The sequence below is a fragment of the Sinohyriopsis cumingii genome, chromosome 5, assembly GCF_028554795.1.
Source record: "Sinohyriopsis cumingii isolate HCF-2022 chromosome 5, ASM2855479v2, whole genome shotgun sequence".
In the NCBI taxonomy this organism is placed as follows: Eukaryota; Metazoa; Mollusca; class Bivalvia; order Unionida; family Unionidae; genus Sinohyriopsis; species Sinohyriopsis cumingii.
This window is the reverse complement of record NC_142965.1, coordinates 130,235,534-130,257,367: the sequence shown is the minus strand read 5'-3', so window position 1 is coordinate 130,257,367 and position 21,834 is coordinate 130,235,534. Positions and strand designations below refer to the sequence as shown.

At 35.6% G+C, this 21,834-nt stretch overlaps 1 protein-coding gene across 1 annotated transcript in view; it reads right to left on the bottom strand.

Moving 5' to 3' along the window:
- Positions 1–6,138: 6,138 nt before the first annotated feature.
- Positions 6,139–21,834, bottom strand: part of LOC149800240 (cytochrome P450 2F2-like) — a 40,907-nt gene continuing 25,211 nt past the window's right edge. Inside the window, exons 5-10 of the mRNA XM_089958374.1 lie at positions 13,159–13,327; positions 11,354–11,525; positions 9,129–9,265; positions 7,896–7,989; positions 6,927–7,133; positions 6,139–6,320 (exon numbers count right to left, since the gene is read on the bottom strand). Coding sequence (XP_089814500.1) covers positions 6,139–6,320; positions 6,927–7,133; positions 7,896–7,989; positions 9,129–9,265; positions 11,354–11,525; positions 13,159–13,327 — 961 coding nt within the window. The remainder of the gene's footprint in view (positions 6,321–6,926; positions 7,134–7,895; positions 7,990–9,128; positions 9,266–11,353; positions 11,526–13,158; positions 13,328–21,834) is intronic.

Genomic DNA, 21,834 nt, shown 5'->3' with positions numbered 1-21,834 from the left:
TCAAGACGTCTTCTTTTTAATTACGTCTGAAATGGAGAAGAAAAAAATCATCTGTAGATGTAACTGAAAAGCGGTCAAAATATTGTTAATTACAATTATTTTTATCTTTGGTAAAATTAAAGATTTCATTTGCTTAATCCATCATCCATATATATTATCAACATTATGAAACAGTTTTGCAGTTTTGCTCTTTCAAGTGGCGTGTGATAATAGTGATACAAAGTCATAAGTCCATAAATTGCTTTACAAGGTTACGTACCTACCTTGTAGATCCTAAAAACATTTTACAGACATCTAAAGAAGATTATAAACGAGCTTTCCCATTAATTTGAATTTTTTCAGAACTAAAATTAAAATAATTACACCAGGGAGCTCACATAGTTTGAAGAGGTAATAAAGCAATATATGGGGTTGACAAATACTTAAGCTTTATTAAAATAAAGACAATTCATTCAGATTTCTTAACCATAAGTAGAATATCATTAGGTATTTGCTTCAGGAAAATTCTATCAGGGTTTATGATAGAGGTTAAGATTAGTTTAGTTCGCGGCCTATTTACTTTGTCCATTGTCTTATTTCTTGGCTAAACTATTCTGGCTACATTGTATAAACCATATATCTGTGTTAGGAGGTGTAAACTGAAGGAGGTATAAGGAGGTGTAAACTGAAGTAGGTGTTAGGAGGTGTAAATTGAATAAGGTGTTAAGAGGTGTAAACTGAAGGAGGTATAAGGAGGTGTAAACTGAAGGAGGTGTACACTGATGGAGGTGTTAGGAGGTGTAAACTAAAGGAGGTGTTAGGAGGTGTAAACTGAAGGGGGTATAAGAAGGTGTAAACTGAAGGAGGTGTTAGGAGGTGTAAACTGAAGAAGGTGTTAAGAGGTGTAAACTGAAATAATTAGTTTCTTTTCAGTCTTATAAGAATCATTTTAATGAGCTAATGATATATGTCTAACCGTCGTATTCTTATTTACATTTATAATGTGCAAAAGCAAACACGAAATTTCAGTTTCGAGCCTTATATTCCATATACTTGGATATCTTTTTTGTACATTAGCTAGTATAATCTAGCATGTTCAAGCGCCGCTTGAAATTAGTGAAATATTGATTGATAGTCCGATGTATATCCTTAATGAAGCATATTGCTTGATAGCCCGATGTATATCCTTAATGATGCATATTGCTTGATAACCCGATGTATATCCTTAATGAAGCATATTGCTTGATAGCCCTATGTATATCTTTAATGATGCATTTTGCTTGATAACCCGATGTATATCCTTAATGAAGCATATTGCTTGATAGCCCTATGTATATCTTTAATGATGCATTTTGCTTGATAACCCGATGTATATCCTTAATGAAGCATATTGCTTGATAGCCCGATGTATATCCTTAATGAAGCATTTTGCTTGATAGCCCGATGTATATCCTTAATGAAGCATTTTCCTACCATTTTAAAGCTCTCTGGAGGTGCGTTCCGTACCACAGAAAAATTAGTGGGATTGGGGGTGGGGGTAGGTACGTTATATGGACAGGGACACATAATTAAAAAACGCTTTTTGTGCCATTTTACAAACGAAATGAGAAATCTTTTGCAAGTTGCAAACTGATATATAATACATCAAACATTTTATCGCTTTGAGTCATCTAATATTATTTTGAACGTAACTTAGAGCACATGTGGATGCATGAAATTTGGAAAAAGTAAGAAAACAAATGTATGCCTTTGCACCTTTTTAAATGCCAATAATTTTGGCCATCATAACAATCTTTATCTCACTTATCATGGCCACTTTAAAAAGAGATAATGGATCAAACCAACCAACGAAAATCATTAGCCCCAAAAACGTGAACATCATACCTTTAGAATGTCAGTGTATTTGCAATATATAAATAAAACGAAGTTATTACAGTTGGGCTTCAAATTAAATTCTGTCGCAGCCCCTTTTTAACAATATACGCTTAGAGTTTTGAAATCGCAACTCCTACAGTACTAATGATTACGATTTGCAATTTCATTTTACAACAAATGTATATAAAAGATGTGAAACATATTCTCTGAACACTATTCTACGATTAGAGGAAAGTTGCAAAGGACAGAACATTAAAAATTAATATCAATCTAATTACAACTAGATCTAAACGTTCACGTGACACTTGGAATATCTGGTCCACTTATTCTTAGTGGCCGATCCTATAATAGGTCGCATGTTATGATATGGAGATTTATTACGTTGTTCCCAATGACCGAGTCACGTTTATCATAAAATTCATACGTTCAGGTGGTTTTCAAAATCGCACACTTCTGGTTTAGGCATTACGGGATTTTGGATGCATGCAAGAATTGGTGATTTCAGAAAATGAAGAGCCTGTCAACGTGAAAAAATTACGAGTCTCTGAAAGTGAAGATCTGACAATTGAGGCACTCCAATGAACATAATCGATATGACATATTTTAAAAACACGTTAACACGTTGTCACGAATAATTATGCTTAGTTCAAATTACAATCAAGACATATACTGACTTTAATAAATCATGACAATAACGCAAAGTAAAGGGCCAAATGTTTGGAGCTATTTTTCTTGATTCTTAAACATACAATTGTATCCGCCAACTCCGTCTATTTTGGGTTATGACTTATGGATGTTCATCTCTCAATAGACTGTTAGCTGTGCACGGCCATTTTTACCTCCATGACTTCAACAGTAAATCTGAAACTAATTAGCCGATGAATAAATAAATGTAATTAGGAATTTATATTGTTTACTCTGGCTAAATGAATTTTCTCCATTGTAACAACTGCTACGTAAATTATCGTAATTTGGACTAGTTCATTTCTCAAGCACACAGAAGCAACCATTTTGATCAGCTATGTGGTTTTATACAACATTTTCTTTCCCCAATACCACATATTACGAAAGTTTAATCACACTGCATGAAAATAGAGGTATTCCACCATTCTCTTCATTGTATGTTGCAAAAATGTACAAAACGTCACCTTATAAATGTCCATCTTCTAGCAGTACTTAATATAATATTGGACAGAATCATTTGCATTATATACTTTTTCTTCCGGTATAAATTACAAATTATGCATCTTCGTCCCCAATGTGTATTATTTTGCTTTTTTAAATAAACAAAATAAACTGTCTATTAAACTGTATTGATCTGGTTTGTTATTAGTTGCAAGTGCAATGACCCTGAGTAACCGCTACATCTGTGATTCGGAACAGTAAATATCATGTGCGTTACAGAGAGAGAGAGAGAGAGAGAGAGAGAGAGAGAGAGAGAATGCTTAACTAGAAAAAATTTCATTCACATGTGAAACGTTTGCTCATAAAAACTCGTGGGATATCTTGATGATATAAGCTCGTGTTCGAAGTTTGACAAAAAAACAAACTCTTATCAGCGATACTGTTGACAAGTGCAGCCAGTCAGATGCATGACTACCTCGTCAACATTGCACATAATTATACCTGTCAAAGGTCTTGATGATTTTGAAGCAAATTTTAAAACGTTTACTCAAAGTCGAATCGAAAATACAGTTCCCAGAATGGTGCAGCCAATCAGATGCTGGTTCACCTCATAAATAAGCGTGGATCTCGCTCATTATCACACTCACGCGAGATCTTGATCATTGCGGCCTATATTCTACATTTGATCAAAATGGGATTTTTAAATGCGTTCTCCAGAGTGGCAACACTCTCAGCCAGTGAGATGTAAGATAACATAGTTGACCTCGCACATGATCCAAATCACCCAAACGCTTGATGATATAAATATATATTCCAAGTTGATCAAAATCAGGTGAAAAATATAACACCCAGAATGGCAACAAGCTTTACTAGTCATCTTCAAGACCGCCATGTTAGTATGTTTAGATATCGCTCATTGTCGAACTCACCGAGATCATCATGACATACGTCTACAGAGCAAGCTTGATCAAAAACGGATTAAAATATGACCTCCACAGTGCGAACAATCTTAACCAATCAGAGGCAAAATCACATATTAATGTCCATGAATCTCGCTCATTATGAAACATGTCCAGGATCTTGATTTGATCAAACACGGGATCACAATTATGGACTCCCGAATGGTAACAAGCTTAACCAATCAGAGACTAGATCACCTCATTAATATGCGTTGGTCTTCCACATTATCAAATTTGTCCAAGATGTTAATGTAATGAACACCTATAGGTTGTAAGTTTGATTAACGTTGTATCAGAAATATGGATACCAGAGTGGTAATATGTTCAACCAATGAGATGCAAGATTGCCTCATTTGTATCATTGTATCTTGCTCATTATCAAACAGCAATAAATTATGTTGAGAAAAGTTCATATTAAAGTTTTGTTTTTTTAAAGTTGGAACAGAAATATGGCTTCCAGAGTGGTAACAAGCTTAGCCAATCAGATGCATGATCACCTGATTGATATGCATGGATCTCGCTCATTGTGAAACATGTCCGATATTATGACGATATAATCATATAGTCCAAGTTTTATCAAAATCGGATTAAGAATTACGGACACGATAATGGTAACAAATTGGTCAGTCAGATACAAGACAACGAAATCAGTAAGATAAAATAGGATAAAAATTCTTTATTTCAGATTACATAATCCATGGATCTATATTAAAATATAAAATATGAAAGTATTTTAATCACAAAAGATTATAGGTATCTTATGTACAAATATACAGACACATCTACAATTACAGAATGAATCTGGCATTGTTAAGAATAAAATGACGTAAAACATTTAAAGAGTGATTTGTTCCATCTATCTATAATCCGAGAATTTAAACTAATGCCATAGTTCTTCAAAAATTTAAAGATACATTACTTTGTAATGGATATTCTTGTCATCTTTTAAAATTTACACGTTTTCATTACTTCTTCAAAACTGAATACGTTATAGTTTATAAACATGGCAGAGGCACTGTTCCATCTTCGAAGGTTTCATAGAAAATAAAGACTATCATTATAAGCAATAAAAAGTTTTCTTTTCATACATTGATTAAAGTGTATTCACAGACGAATGCAATACATTAGGCAGCAATGAGATTTGAATAATATAATTTGTATATTCAAAGAACAATTTCTAAATTTACTTCGAAGCATGTTTGCACACACATATCTGTAATTTCTCATCGTATCTTCATCATATGCCCGATTGGATTGAAAAAAATGACCCAAATATGAATAACTGTAGGTAAAGGAAATAGCATGTACATTAAGATATACCTGGGGAAGAGATGGTAATTTGAAAGAAGTTGACCGAAAGACCACGCGTACATATTTTTGGTCTTATGGATAATATAATTCTCCAATGTCTAGTGATCGCATATCTTTAATAATTTTCTTAAAATATGAGATTGAAGGAGATATTATTGACATATCATCAGTAAAATTAAAATTGTTACCAAATAATATTTAGTGTCAAATATATCCACGTGACACTGCGCCGACTTACGATTTAACTTTATAAACGTGTATCTTAAATAACAAAGGTGAAAAAACACATCTCTGCCTCGCCCCATTGGTTAAATGGAAGGAGTTGGATACTGCACTTCTCCAACACACAAGCTGATTAAAATCAGATTTCCACTGTCCTCGGTGAAGATCTGACAGCGACAGCTTAGATGTCATGTTCTAATGACCATTTAGTTAGCCACTGGAAATGTTAATCAAAATCGGATCAGAGATATGCCTTATGGAGTGAAAAAAAAGAGTAGCAAATCAGATCATAGACCAAACTATAACCTCATGACTAGATTATCTATACATTACAAAAAAATTATATGTGTTATATTACTTTTTGAGCATACAATTTACTGGCATGATAAATATCCTTAGAAGAAAAGTATAAAAAATATAATGTGTCAACAAATGCAGTGTTATTTCCTTACCCAAGCTAATTAAAAGCAGATCTCCTCAGTCCTACGCGGAGATCTGACAGACACCCACACAAAAAGATAATGTTTTTGTGAATTTTGGAATTCACTGTCAGATTATTTTTAGTAGCCTATCAGATGAAAATCAGAATTATGAAACCTGTGAATTGATTGGGGAACCACAAGGTCTGTGGAGATCTGATTTAATCAGATGGTTTCCTTCAGTTTTCTCATTTTCTTTGGACTGCCCTCAGTTTGTACGGGGCAGCCTGTAAAGTACGTCCTTCTCTTCGCCTGAAACCGTGGTGCATGTCTTCTCTCTCCCGATAGAAAGTGAACCGTTGGAGGAGGTTGGTAAAGACCAGAAACAACTCCATTTTGGCTAGAGCATACCCAGGACATGCTCTTGGGCCTAAAGAGTAAATCACAGTAAGAAATTGAATACAAATGCCTATTTAATAAATGGAAAAGTATGCCGAATTGTAAATGCAGTGCGCTATCTTGATTTTACGGCATTGGAACATATATTGTTGTGATATATCTTTTATGTTTTACGAATTCAAGGTATAAATTCATGAAGAAGAAAAAAGATTGGGGAAAAAAATCGGCGAATTGAAAAATCAGTATGTGGAACAAAGCAGCAGCTCGAGAAATATTTGCATAGTATTTTGTCCCAAAGTAAAGTTATTCTCTCAACACTAAAATATTCTAATGGTAAAATACAGATATACACATATATTTGGGCAAATTAAAATGCTAGTTCGATTTGATGCCATATTTTGCATCAGAAAACAGTAAAGCCATAATTTAAATCGGTAGTTTTTTTTTATATTCTTAACTTTTCTTGTTTCTTTCTTATGCCTTTCTCTCTCATTTCTTTAATTCTCCATCTTCTTTCTTATTCTTTTAAAAACAAATACAAATAAAATTAGATATTTGAAAGTTCGTGCAGTGCTGTGCATATCATAAATTTATGAATATATATACATGAAAAAGAATGTTCCGTAGTTCTACTTACCTACTGAGAACGGTATCAGAGCCGGGCTCGCGACAAGTGCCCCGGATTCATCCAGGAACCTTTCTGGTTTGAATTCCTTTGGATTGTCCCAGTATTTGGAATCCAGGTTAGATGACTCTAAATGAGTCAGTATCACAGTGTTCTCTGGAATGAAGTGTCCATTGAGAGTAGCATTACGTTTGTTGCCATGTGGAAGGGGAAAAGAGGCTGTTTGAAAAAGAATTTAAATATTAAGAACGGTACTCTAAACGAAATACAGGCAGATATAGAAATGATGACGGACAAACGCAGCCATTTATAACAAAGTAAACATTGTCCAGACTACAAACATACCATAGTTTATTGCCAACAGAATATTGCTATGACATAAATTTCCTTGGTGCAGCTACTCAAACTATATACACAGTACAAGTTTAAATAAAAATAAACTATATTTTTGTCAGTTTGTAAATTTACACATTTGCTCTTTAGCTTGATCAGACTTTGAGTGATGCTACTTTCCCATTGTCATATTCTATTAATATACAGTGTCGTTATGCTTTATTCTACAAGGATGAATAATTTTAGCACGTACATTAGGCTAGACAGTTCAATGCTGGCTCATTTTTGCTAACACGAATGCGAGGACCTGAATGTAAAGCTCAATTGCTAAAATGTTGTTGATGCTGCCACTATCTCCGGCGCCACAAAGTGGCTGCAATATATCTATCCTCCCACTAATGTGAATTAGACAAAAGTCAGTATTAATTATTTCCTTGATGAAACGTTCGCTGACATTTTTATTTTATGGTTTTTCGATTTTTTACAAACTTAATACCTATCTCTCTACAACATGGCTCTAGATATTTGTTTACCTATGTCCTTATTTTCTTTTCCTCCACTGAGAAATCCAGATTAGTGAAAACTGTACGAGATGAACGTTTGCTCCACTGATAAACTCCTATGCATGGTCTATCTAACAAATCTTACCTACATTGGCACATCTTTGGATTTCCAAAAGCGTCGCTTCAACATATCTCAGCTTGCTTCTATCCGCGTACAGGATTGGCTTGTCGCCACAGACCTATTATTATGAAACAAATCAACCATTCACATCGCAGATGGCACAATACTAAAGAAAATTTCGAATCTTTCATACTTTGTTGGTCAACAATTAGTACAGAAATTAACAAGAAGCAAAGTGTGCAATTATAGATCACGTAACCTATCACAAAAGTTAACGCACTAATGTTATGCAATCCGTGTCTTCATAGATTATGTTATGCATATCTATACTGTGTGCTTAACTTTCGTTGATTGTACTTTAAGGCAATGGTAATTTGTAAACAACATGTTTACAAAGCAGGCCTTTGTCCATGATTGTAAGTGTTGTAAGTAAGATGTTGACGGCTTTCGGATTTCAAAATATTCTAGAAATAGACATGTTTACAATTTGATTGGAGTTTTCCATTAGAATCACTCATATCTAGGTCACGTGGGGATGTGTATAAAAATGAACTTGGTAACCAAATAACTCGTACCTGTTTTTATATCAATTTATGGTGATCCTTTACAGTTGTGTTGCTATTCGAAAGGAACTATTTATTTAATTACTAATTGGAATTACTAAGTATTCCTTGACTTTGGATTAAAACGTTTATTTGGGATTATTGCGAACTCATTCAAATACTTTCGGGATTGCATCATCGTGGTGCATCAGGTCATATTAAAATTCATTCGGAACATTCGATATATTCGGAACATTCTATGTTTTTGTGATAGGACATTTAGGATTATTTGGGATTTTATTCCCAAATCTAAGTGACTCTTGAATTTTCACTTTGCATTTTAATGAAATAAATAACTTGTTGGCTTGACTTAAGTTGTTGGTTTCAAAAACCAGACCTCTACATAATCTAAGTCAATAGAGTCGTATGAAATAATAGAAAGTAGGAGAAAATGGGGAAGGTAGTGACATATATAAACCTTATGGACATTTAAATTATCCTTTTTGATTAACCTTTTAAACAGAATTTAAAAATAGTCACCGAGGTGTACCAATCTTAAGGGAAAGACAAATACTCAGGCACAAAACTTCATTTAAAGTCATCCAGAACGTAACATTGTTCAACACTGGACTATTGTACCCCTGTAGAGCTTACTTAGAAAATGAAGCACAACAAATTGGTAAGTCTATTCATTATATCATTGGAATTTTATTACCTTTTGTATTTCCTCCTGGCACTTCGTCTGGACGTCCGGATATTCTATCATGTAGAGAAAAACCCAGTCCAAGGATGCTGAAGTTGTCTCAGATCCACCAAAATACAACTCGGAAATAATTTGAAAAAGGTTTCCCCCTTAAATAAAGACGGAGACGACGAACATCTAGTTAATTAAAATGGAGACGACGAACATCTAGTTAATTAAAATAAAAGTCCTACCAAAGGACTAACTCTTTACTTGTGAAATTTTCCTTGTTGTAGTTTCTCAAGAAAATCTTGGATGATTTCAATATACACAACAGAACTTAATCGAGGATTCCTGGAAATTCTTTTTCCAAAATTTTCAGTTAAGTTCTTCTGACTATCGAAACCATCTGAGATCTTCTTGGTAAACTACAACATGGAAAATTTGGTAAAATAATGTGTCTGAGTACATTTTTACAAAATATCTTAAAGTGCAGTGCCAAATTCGTTGTCAGAACATTTGACCTTTAACGTCATGTTTAGATGGAATGTCAAGATATACCCACATGCTAAGTTTAGCTTTAATCTAGAGTAATTATTTTGGGGAATTGTTTTTATTTATTTAAGCAGCAATATTCAAGGCAATCATCAGATATATGCACAAACCGGATTTAATTTAAAAAAATCCACACATACACACATACATACATACATAATCGTACTCACAAGGCGGGGCAGTTAAAACTTGAATCTACACGTTTGACACTAAAATCAATGCCGTTTGATCCTAAACTCATGGCAGTTTGATCAAAAATCAATGCCTGAGTGCTGACTAACACTCTTTGGAATGTAACTAAATAAAAAAGAGTATCTATAAAAAGAATTTTAAGATGGCTGTTTTGGTAGACATATTGGATGTCAAATCAACACCAGCAATAGACATCATAAGAAGTCTTTTATTGAAAGCCCCATGCCGATATAAGCATCCACCCTGGAGCAGAGCGGATAGCAGTTTCGTATCTTATGTTTCTTGGACACCATCTTCATATAAACCTAAGGAAGGGTTTTGCTGAAAATACCATATTGATACGAGTATCTGTTAGGAAAGGTGGCGATACAATTTTTGTCAAGATTACCACCGTAGTGGCCATAGTGGATGTCTGGTCGGCCCAATTAGACATGATAGGAAGTCGTTGAGCGAAAACCACGTTTTGATATGACCATCCGTTAAAAAGGTGTAGAGAGCAAATTTTAACGATGGTAGCTATGTCGCCTTTTCGGTTTAAAGGCATTTCAAGTTGATTGCGTACGCTCTTGTCGAATGCATTGTACAGACTGGTTTAGTGAATTAAACTGATAACAATAAAAGGACTTATATGGTTTATCACCTAATTCCTGGCACTTACAACGACTTTAGAATGTCAACTTTTGTACCATAGTTACATTGTTATGACCTTTTATGACTGTATTTTTCTGCCGCACTCCAGTTGATCACTTTAGGACTGTCATTACTTGCCAAATCGCATGAAATCATAATGTATAGAGTTGTCAAATATTCATATCAATGCAAATTGAATATTCTGGTATTAAAAAGGCATTGTTCTTCTTGTTCAAAAGCAATTATCACGTGACCTATCGCATTATCCAACGAGTCTACTAATAACCGGAAATGCCATTTTAATAGGAGCATGTTTCTCATAACAATCGACTGAATATGCAGGGGAGATATCTATACAGTTTTAAATGTAACAGTAAATGAAACGCGATGAAAAAGTTCACCTGTTAAACATATGCGTCTACCACACACACACACACACACGGTTTTATAATGTTCAAGCTCTTATGATTGCTGGAATTGTAAGTATGTTTACTTTTCCATCATACTGAACCGTCAGATGTGTTTAGCTTAAACATATGTCTGTCGAAAAGTGTTATCACAGGTATTCAGCTTCACAGAAATGGCATTTGAGTCATTCATATATATATATATATATATATATATATATATATATATATATATATATATATATATATATATATATATAATTTGTACTTTATAGAGTTCGCGAATCTTTAAAAGTATCAATGATTATGTTAAAGACATATAAGAAAATAATTCCTATGATTTAAAAAAAAATACAATCAATATATGTTGAGCTTTTTTATGTCCAAGTTACCAGCCACTAGGCACATCAGGAATTTTCCAGAAAATAACACAGATGCATCTGCAGGATTGTCAAAATTAACAATTATACTAACTTGTAAAAACGTCATATTTGCCGTTATCTTGTTTCGATACTTTGATGTAGAGGTCAACAAAGTCCCGGATGTTAGAGGGGTCATACGTATCTTCGTGCTCTTTGATTTGGCTGTATACAAACGACTGGAGTTCTGCTATCGCTTCTGTTTTATCCGTTCGCATTTTGTGTACCTGAATGACATCAGGAAAGGCATTGATTTACTATTCTCCGTTTTAACTAGACATTAGCAGTCTTGAAAACGACGACATTTCAGCACACAATTAAAATCAAAACGAGACAATATCCGTGTACTGTTATTTCTAATTTCTAACTATGATGCACTGTAATCCTACCACATAATCATATGTTTCAAAAGGCGGTTTAGCTCTTATGGCCAGAAATATTATTAAGCATAAATTACCATTTCCATGTTTGGGTGACCTAGGTCCAGCCGAGTTATAAACACGAATCCATTTATCTTCATCATACACAAAACACAAACACCTCCAAACAACAATTTGTATACAACAACAAAAATACGTTTCGGGTGTCGGCCCTTTTCTGTTTGAACAATTTTACGTCTAATCATTTACTCTTCAACATATATCACACATAATAGCTGACAAATCGAATTCGTCTTCAGATTTATTAACGTGTTCAAGTTCACCTCACAGATAACGAACAAATGTAACTCTGTATTTGGAATTTTGGTGCATGGTGTTGGAAATTGATAAAGAAGCACGAACCAGACATTTGTCGTCATTGTTGTGTGCGTTAATAAAAGCTTTTACACTCTTTTACAATATTTATTTTCCCTTGTCTGACATCTCTTATTCCAGGGCTTTTGTTTCAATTTATAAAGTTCCCGCTTTATACTTTGCATTCCATGACTTTCAAGCATTGGTACACAGCCTGGGCAACAGTCCTGAATTTCATGCGTCCTTCTTGCGCCAAACATTGATGGTCATTTATAATCTCCATCATTAGCGGTCCTTTTATTATCTAGTACTGATTTAAATATAAGATCTCTATGACCAGAATTAACTGATTCAAAGGATAAAATTTTATGATAATTGGTTATATAACATCTCTGTTATTAGACATCATCGAATTATTCTGTAGCATTGATTTGAATGATAATTTATATTACCATAATCCGCTAAGTTAAATGGTTCAAACTTATAAATTAATCTTGCAAAATATATGTTTTTAGATGTCATCGATTTATTTTCTAGTATTTATTTCAGTGAATTATTTTAACTTGTAATTCTTAGATGATCAGTTTCTCAGTATTTGTTTGTTTTATAAGGTGTCCATATTGAGATTTTAAAAAAAATTTGTTTGCATTCTCTTGCAAAGTATTTTCCCACGTTGTCATTACCATATTTCCCACTTATCATACCCATATTTCCCACTTATCATACCCATATTTCCCACTTATCATACCCATATTAACCACTTATCATACCCATATTTCCCACTTATCATACCCATATTTCCCACTTATCATACCCATACTTCCCACTTATCATACCCATATTTCCCACTTTGTCGTACCCATATTTCCCACTTATCATACCCATATTTCCCACTTATCATACCCATATTTCCCACTTTGTCATACCCATATTTCCCACTTATCATACCCATATTTCCCACTTATCATACCCATATTTCCCACTTATCATACCCATATTTCCCACTTTGTCATACCCATATTTCCCACTTATCATACCCATATTTCCCACTTATCATACCCATATTTCCCACTTTGTCATACCCATATTTCCCACTTATCATACCCATATTTCCCACTTATCATACCCATATTTCCCACTTATCATACCCATATTTCCCACTTATCATACCCATATTTCCCACTTTGTCATACCCATATTTCCCACTTATCATACCCATATTAACCACTCTGTCGTACCCATATTTCCCACTTATCATACCCATATTTCCCACTTTGTCACAACCATATTTCCCACTTTGTCACAACCATATTTCCCACTTTGTCACAACCATATTTTCCAGCTTGTCATACCCATATCCTCTACTAGTTATAGTTATATATTTACAAGCCCAGCATAAGAAAAGTCGCGTTAAATTGTATTATGCACACATGGAATTCTACAATCCCATTAAGCATCAAACAGACACAAGATATACTCTGCTGCGTTCCCTTTTCGTTCGCAGTGATTCAGTTTATCTGAGCAATGTTGACTTTTATAAAGATTCCCGTTATTCGTAAGGTTTCTATTTTGGTTTGAGTATCTCATTAATTTATCACATCGTTAGTAACAGGTGAAACATTTATATGGTCCAAATGCACTAAAAGTTTTCTAACCAAGGACCTATATTCGGATCTTTTGAATGTGTTTGTCAGATTAGTACAGTTTTGTACACCACAATTATCCTTTCAAAGCAAATATTCAACAAATTCAAGATGCGGAAATGCATTCGCCAAGGTGGAATATTATCCCCTTGACTCATTATGGTATTTATCGATGACCTGCTTGATATTTTAACAGCATGCAATTTTGACTTTGGACTTCTCAATAATCGGTGGGCTTGTCCTACTGTAGCAGATGACGTGCGTCTTATTAGTTTTTCAAAATTAGACATGGATCGGATATTTAAGACAAATTTTGAGTTCTCTATAACGTGGGCATTAGGATAGAATTCTAAAACACGAGTAACGTTATTTTTTTTATGAACGTTTATCAGACTACAAAAGAAAACATGGGCACTGGTTAATGGGATCTGAGGTTATTTAAGAAACAGACATTTAGACATTAATTGATTTTTGATACACCTTTAACTAAAAATGTATGTCCTAAGCGTCCTGATCTTCAACTTACTACTACGTTTCCTGTTGTTTATTATTTATTTATATGACTGACTGTACTCTTCGTAACATGGAGAAAATAAAGATATCAATCAATTAATCACGACCAGTCAAACACGACAGTCACACACGACTATATACAAGCAGTTTCTCACGACATGCGCACAAACACTAATTATAAGTATGCAGTTAATTTGTTGAGTAGATGGATGTGAGCATCTTGATCATATGAAAACAAGCTAATCCTGAAAAGATTAGAATCTGGATATCATGAATATATCTGAACGAAAACTGGCGAGAAACATGTTATACTGCCACGAGAGAGAGAGAGAGAGAGAGAGAGAGAGAGAGAGAGAGAGAGAGAGAGAGGGAGGGAGAATTGGATGACAATAATAAAGAAATATAATAAAAGACTACATGAACTAAATTAAAAAGCAGCAATGCTATTCTTATAAGAATGGGCAATAGTGTTCATGTTTAGAATACATATTGTTTGAAAAAGTTTTAGACATCTAATTAAAAGAGATAGCGTAATAAAAAAGAAAACAAATAATGAATTAGGCTTAAGAATATATATATATATATATATATATATATATATATATATATATATATATATATATATATATATATATATATATATATATATATATATATATATATATATATATATATATATATATATATTGTTATGTATATTTTATTTTATTTAATATTTTGTTTGTTAGTTTTAAATTTTTTATTCAATGTTATAGTAATGTAATTTTGTTTACTGGAATTTTAAATTTTTCAGGAATTAGTTTGACCTGACTGTTTTTTCGTAAACACCTAATATTAGAACTTTGTATCTTAATGCTGACCTAGTTCCTGACCTTGATACAGAATTAGTAAAAGTTAAACTAAACAACTTCTTTTTTTTCCTTTTTATATTCATTATTGGTGTTGGATTTATTATTGAAATTGAGGCTGTACTGGGTGTACGTCGTGTTAAGCGTTGAAAAGCTTCTCTCTTGTTCTGGACAGTTATCACGTGAACCTCATACAGGAATCTGTTTTGCGTTTTAAATTAGTGTATAACCTTTTTCTATAGAGAATTTAGTTAGTTGGGCTTTCAAACACTTCGACGTCAAGGTGGTGTTTTTTCTGTTGTGACCAGTTGGAGTTAAATTTTAATTTTCTTTAAATTATTTGGATTCTAAGAGATTAATTCTTTTTCCTGTGAATATGTATGTGCTCATACAAAATTCTTGGACAAAGACAATTATTGAAATTTTATTCGGAATTCAAACTAGCATATTATATTTTTGTGTCTCAACAAAGACCTGTAGACACATTAGTACTATACTGGTTACAGTATACGTTATCGCCTTTCATTCTGGAATTTCGTCGAGACTCGAACTCAAATTTATTAGAATATTTTATTAATAGGACTTCAAATGTTTTTAATTCTTGGATTATTTTTGGATTTTGTTTTTAAAACTTAAGTTCTTTTCCTCATTTTTACCTTGTTTTTCTAGGGAAATAAATTATTTGTTAAATTTTACAAAGATTGTTGTCTTCACTTTTTCTTGTTACTGTTTATGAGAGCCTAAACACGTAGCAGTATATATATATATATATATATATATATATATATATATATATATATATATATATATATATATATATATATATATATATATATATATATATATAAGCAAGCAGACCAACAGATAGAAATATATAGACAGACACACATACAGACCGATAGATTGCTAGATAGATAGATAGGTAGATAGATAGATAGATAGATAGATAGATAGATAGATAGATAGATATATCACAAACTTTTGGAATACGTCTAATAACACATCGGGGCAACAAGTCAAACGGACTCAGAATACTCGGCAGGCTGAATATTTTATCTAACGTCCCAATCAGACCATGTATCTTCGGATCTTTGTAGTCAAATCTGGAAACGTACATTAAAAATAGTGGTAGTAAATATGAATCCATCTTTGATAATATATACAGGACATGTAGTCAATCACTAGCTTTATTTTAGACAGGTCAAATATGAGTGTGGCTTAAAACATATATATATATATATATATATATATATATATATATATATATATATATATATATATATATATATATATATATATATATATATATATATATATATATATATATATATATATATATATATATATATATATATATATATTTGCTCCACGCAGATTCCTAAAACCAAATTCATTTGGAATCCAAAAGATGCAGTCGTATATGGGGGTCAGGCGAGGAAAAAATGTTTCCAGTTGGGTGTAGTAGTACTATCTAAATTTATAGGTGCTGTTTGCCTGTGCTTTTCACTGTGAAATATTCATGACAGGGACTGAATTTTAACAGTCAGTCATTCTATATTTTGATTATGGTTGTGAAAGATGGTGTGGTGACAGTGCACGGGTACCGTAAATATGAAATATGGTCCAAAACCATGTTTTCATTGATTTGGAAATGGAATCACGACGCCAGTAGGCTTGTGATCAACTGTCATTGCGAAAAATTCAAGGTAACGCCTGAAAAGTTGTAATGTGTGTTTAAGCGGGGGGGGGGGGGGGGGGGGGCGAATCCGACATTTTGTCCAAACGTCATTTGGCTTAATTAATACTTTCTGCACTCAGCGGATCCGGTGTCGTCAGCGCCCGGTAAAAAAAAAGACGACGTCGTCGTCGGGGGATCGTCCAATCGTCATTTGGTTTAATTGATACCTTCTGCGCGCCGTTCCCAGCGTCGTCAGCGTCCGGTAAGCACATCGACGACCGCGTCGATGTCATCGCCCCCCCCTGCTACTTACAATTTAACCGAATATTTGGTCAAGTCCGATACGATATCGTGTCCGAGGATCATGTAAATTTATCGTTACAAATCCATGTGGGGTCGACTGAGCATGACTAAAAAAGTTTCGAAAAACATTAAAGTCCATGTCACCGCCGCACCATGTCTGCCAAATATTTCGTAGCGTGTGTGTATCAACGCCGTTGAACACAGCAAGAATATTACAGTTATCTCTGATTACTTTTGGAATCTGAGTGTATCGTTGAGTGACATATATCACGTCAGTGTTTTTATGCCTGCCTCTGGAAAATATCCTAGCTGGGTTTTTTTGATTGTCTAACATAACATCATCGTACACGACTAGATTGTTAACGTCGCCATCAATATCATCGATACCTGGTGCATCATTGATATCTGTAATAAACTCAATGACATTTTTTTTAGCGATCGCTGATGCATTCTCGTTGAAATCTTTCAACACCTCGTAGCATCGTTGATCATCCACGCTAGGAGCAACCAAATACAACTCATCCCACTTCATCCATCTCATTATTAAATTGAGTAACAATTGCGTCTTGCCGGATCCAGATGGTCCGATGATAATCATCCGGATCGAGTTTGGTAACGCTGCAACATGCTTAACTGGTTCTCTTGTTTTAGTCGCTGAAAAGTCAATTATATTCATGTCTCTATACATAAATTATGGATCTATATTGTGTGAAGTGTAGAGTGCGTACTGGCACAAATGATATGACAACCGTTACAACAAGAAATAACAGATCGGCGCTTACTGGCAAGTGTGTACAATGCAGTACAAAGAAATTTAGATTTATTTCTATTAAACCCGGAGATGTTTTAAAAAAAAGCGAGGAGGTGATATTGCAGCCAAGTTATCAAAACTCCCCGGAACCCCGTGGGCAAAGTATCCAGGAGAAAAACACCTCCCAGGATATAGCTACTGTGGCCCCGGAACACGATTAGATATCAGACTCGATGATCAAAATCAGCCCAAACCCGGTGAGTATCCAATAAACGCTATCGATAAGGCGTGTCATGCTCATGATGTTGCTTACTACAAAAGTAGCGATCTGCAACAGCGTCATATCGCGGACGTAAAATTAATTCACGCGTTAAATGCTATTCCTGATAAATCCGTCAAAGAAAAATTGGCCTCATGGTTGGTAAAATCGGCTATGAAAGGTAAATTAATGATTGGAAGCGGAGCTTCTCGCGCTGGTAATTGAAAACGCTAGCGTTTATAATAACAACATGGAATCCATCTATTATTCTCCGAGAGGATACTGGAAGGGGAAGGCCGCAATTGGTAAGCTTGCAAGCGCTGCAAAAGTAACGAGGGCCACTGCGGCTAATTGGTTATCCAAACAGGCTATATGGCAAATCTATCTACCACCGCCTAACCAAATCAACTTCTCGCGCTTTGATGTCAGCGTACCTAATGAAGTTCATCAGGCTGATATACTATTTCTGCCGCATGACAACGGTTACAAATACGCGCTAACCGTAGTTGATGTTGCGAGTCGATACAAACAAGCGGAGCCGTTAAAAACAAAGTCAGCAACTGAAGTAGCCGCTGCGTTTGAAAGAATTTATCGAAGAGGTCCTCTGCGCTGGCCAAATCTATTACAAGTTGATCCCGGTAGTGAATTTCGCGGCGCTGTTCTATCAACGCTGAAACATCATAGCGTCGCGATACGACGAGGTCATACTGCGCTACATCGTGATCAGGCAATTGTTGAACGATTCAATCGGACTCTTGCTGAACGGTTATTTGGATATCAATACGCGAAGGAATTCATCCAAGAAAAACGATCTCGTGAATGGGTCAAAAGGTTGCCAGGCGTAATTGCAGCGTTAAATAACGAGATTACCCGAGCAATCAACATGAAGCCCAGCGACGCGATTAAATACGAGTATATACCCGGAAGATCAAAAATAGATAGCGTTTCCAAGCCGATTCTCGGCGATGTCACTGTTAGATATCTGTATGAACCAGGGGAGCTTGAAGGCGGTAAAAAAAGAGCTACTGATCCTATCTGGAGTGTTACCACACATAACATATCAACGATAACACGATCAACTGGTAGACCACCGATCTATAGACTGGATTCAACTGCTCCTCAGCGCGGATTTACACGCGAGCAACTACAAGTGATACCTGACGATACTCAATTACCCCCGCGTGGTCTTAACTAGCGCCGTTGCGTCTATTGCACTCAAGACAGGTCAACCTCACATTGTTTTTAACATGACCGAGACTGTTATCGATTCTGTCCACGGTAAATTGGCGAGCGTCTTTATCCGAATAGCGCCAACTCATTACACAATTACAACTCGCGCAGTGATTATTCTGTTGTTGTCGTAACGCAATTATTAATTCGGCGTCAATATCAAAACGCCGCTGTTTTTTTTATCCTGTTGGCGGTAACCCGAGAGTTTTCTATCAATGACGCTTGCATCGATGATGTCGTTGTCGTTGGTGACTTCGTCACTGACTTCGTCAACAACAATTCTTCGAAGCTGATTTATCCTCCGTACTCGGGACACCGCAAGATAGACTAGATTTGACCATTCGATGCGATTATCAACCATCCAAACAATTGTGTCCGTGATGGTTAGTCCCTGTGAGGAATGTATTGTTGTTGCGTATCCTAGCGTCCACGGGGATTTATTAGCACGCAGCGCGTCCTCGACGACGCTGATATCAACGAGCACAATATCATTCAGCACGAGAATTTGTTTTTCTGTCCGGCCTGGAATTTCAACTTCAATGTTCTGCCGCCGTGTATCCGCGGGTCTATAACATAACGGCACTGGACGCGTTGGAAACTTTTCCTTATGCAACGTAAACAACTTCCGCTGAAGTGTGTCTCTGACTATCTTTCTACTCGCTACAATTAAATCGTTTGGTCTCCATGTTTCCCAGAATTCATTTAACGGCGTTTCCGGAATCACCTCGCGGATTATTTCACACTGAATTCTATCGGCTGTAATCTGATTAATTTTTTAACCTCGCGCAGTTGTTCATCAAGTGCTCGGTAATCAGTATCGGTTTCTTCATAATAGTCCACAAAACCCTTTAACCAATCATGTGGGCCCTCGCCGACAAATGGTGGTGGTTGGCCATGGTCGCCACACATGATCACCGCTGTATTCGCGAGTAGCAACCAATCAAGAAACATTTGTAAAGTATCTAACGAAACAGTACATATCTCATCCCAGATGATAACCTCAGGAATAAATTTTTCCCCCATTCGATCAGGAGTCCACTCACCGCCGCTGTATCGAAAAAAGCTGTGATAAGTAACGGCGTCAACATTTCGTTGTTTTATCTCTCGCGCTAGTCTATGGGTCGGTGTGAGCACGATTATACTTGCCCGCGTTCGAAATAATTCAATTGCCCGAGTCGTCTTTCCTGACCCGCCACAGCCGCTTAAATAAACCGTCTTGTGTCTACAAATTGGATCAGAACACGGTGGTGCATTAGACCATTCTGACAATTTATCACCGCGTAAGTAGTTGTTCTCAACGGTGACATCTGCTGACGGGGAATAATCGCGTCGTATTTCATTTTTAATTCTCATGTACCCCAACTCTCGTCCGGACTAGTAAACTCGGCTACGTTTTCCTTATACGCTACGTCAACATAAAACGAATCAACGGCTACTCTAACGGCGGTGTTAGGAAATCTATTTATCATCGAGAATAAATTGATAGCGGCGTAACCCAGCATAGACGCCCTCAAATGCGGGTATGCCGGGCTGTCTCCATCGCTGTAGGTAACAACTGTACCCAACCTTGTTCCATTGGACAAGAAAGCTGTTTCGCAGTTCACGTATCTATTTTTCGCCACTGCGTCCTTGATTACGAAATCATATTCTGCGTCATCTATAATCAGCCGTGAGCAATATCGTTTGTAGTCGCAGTTTTTTCCACCTTGTGTGAACTTACCGATTATTCTTCTACCGAGATCTTTTGCCTCGTGGTTTCGTTGGTTGAATATCTTTTTGGACCATTCGACGATATATTCCTCGTCGGCATCGATGTGTTTTCTGGATTCGTCAATTATGCTATCTAGACGCTCCGGTTCTGGTAACCAGACTTCAGTCTGCGCCCGGTATGATATAATCGCGTCACTGACAATCAACGAAACTAGCATTTTACAATCAATCATATACCGTAGCAGCGCTATTGGCAACCACTTCTTTTCAGCCATGTGTCTACCGATCCAAATATAGCAACAGCGATGAAGTCCTGCCGCGAACTCAAATGATACTACGCGAGCGAATCCGGTTAAATCAAAATCAGGCAGTGGTCCATTAATAGCAACACGAGTCATTTCATGTCTGGGGTGTCCAAATCGTTTGAAATACTCAGCGGCGGATCCATACCCGAGAAAACTCGCTGGATAACAGGCAACCATATCAACGGAAATCATAGCGTCGCGGTTATATTCAGTGTTCCATAGTCCACCGTGATAGTATTCCAAACAACTGGATTGTACATCCGGTAGAAATTCCTTGCGCGTTGGGCTCCACGCATTTTTCCTTGCTGCAACATGAGCTACAACCGATGGAATCGTAAAACAATTTGCTAGCAGTTGTTCATCATGCTCTTCAAATTCCATGGCGGTTTGTTTCATCCTGTTGTGAAATGCTTCAGTGCGATATAATTCACCGTTTGGTCTTACAAACTGATCAAAGGTATCAGCGCTGCGAAGTAACCACATTGATACAGGGTCGTTTTTACACAAATAAGCGATAGCATCAAATAGTTTCCTCTCCGCGAGAAAACCATCTTGTATAAAT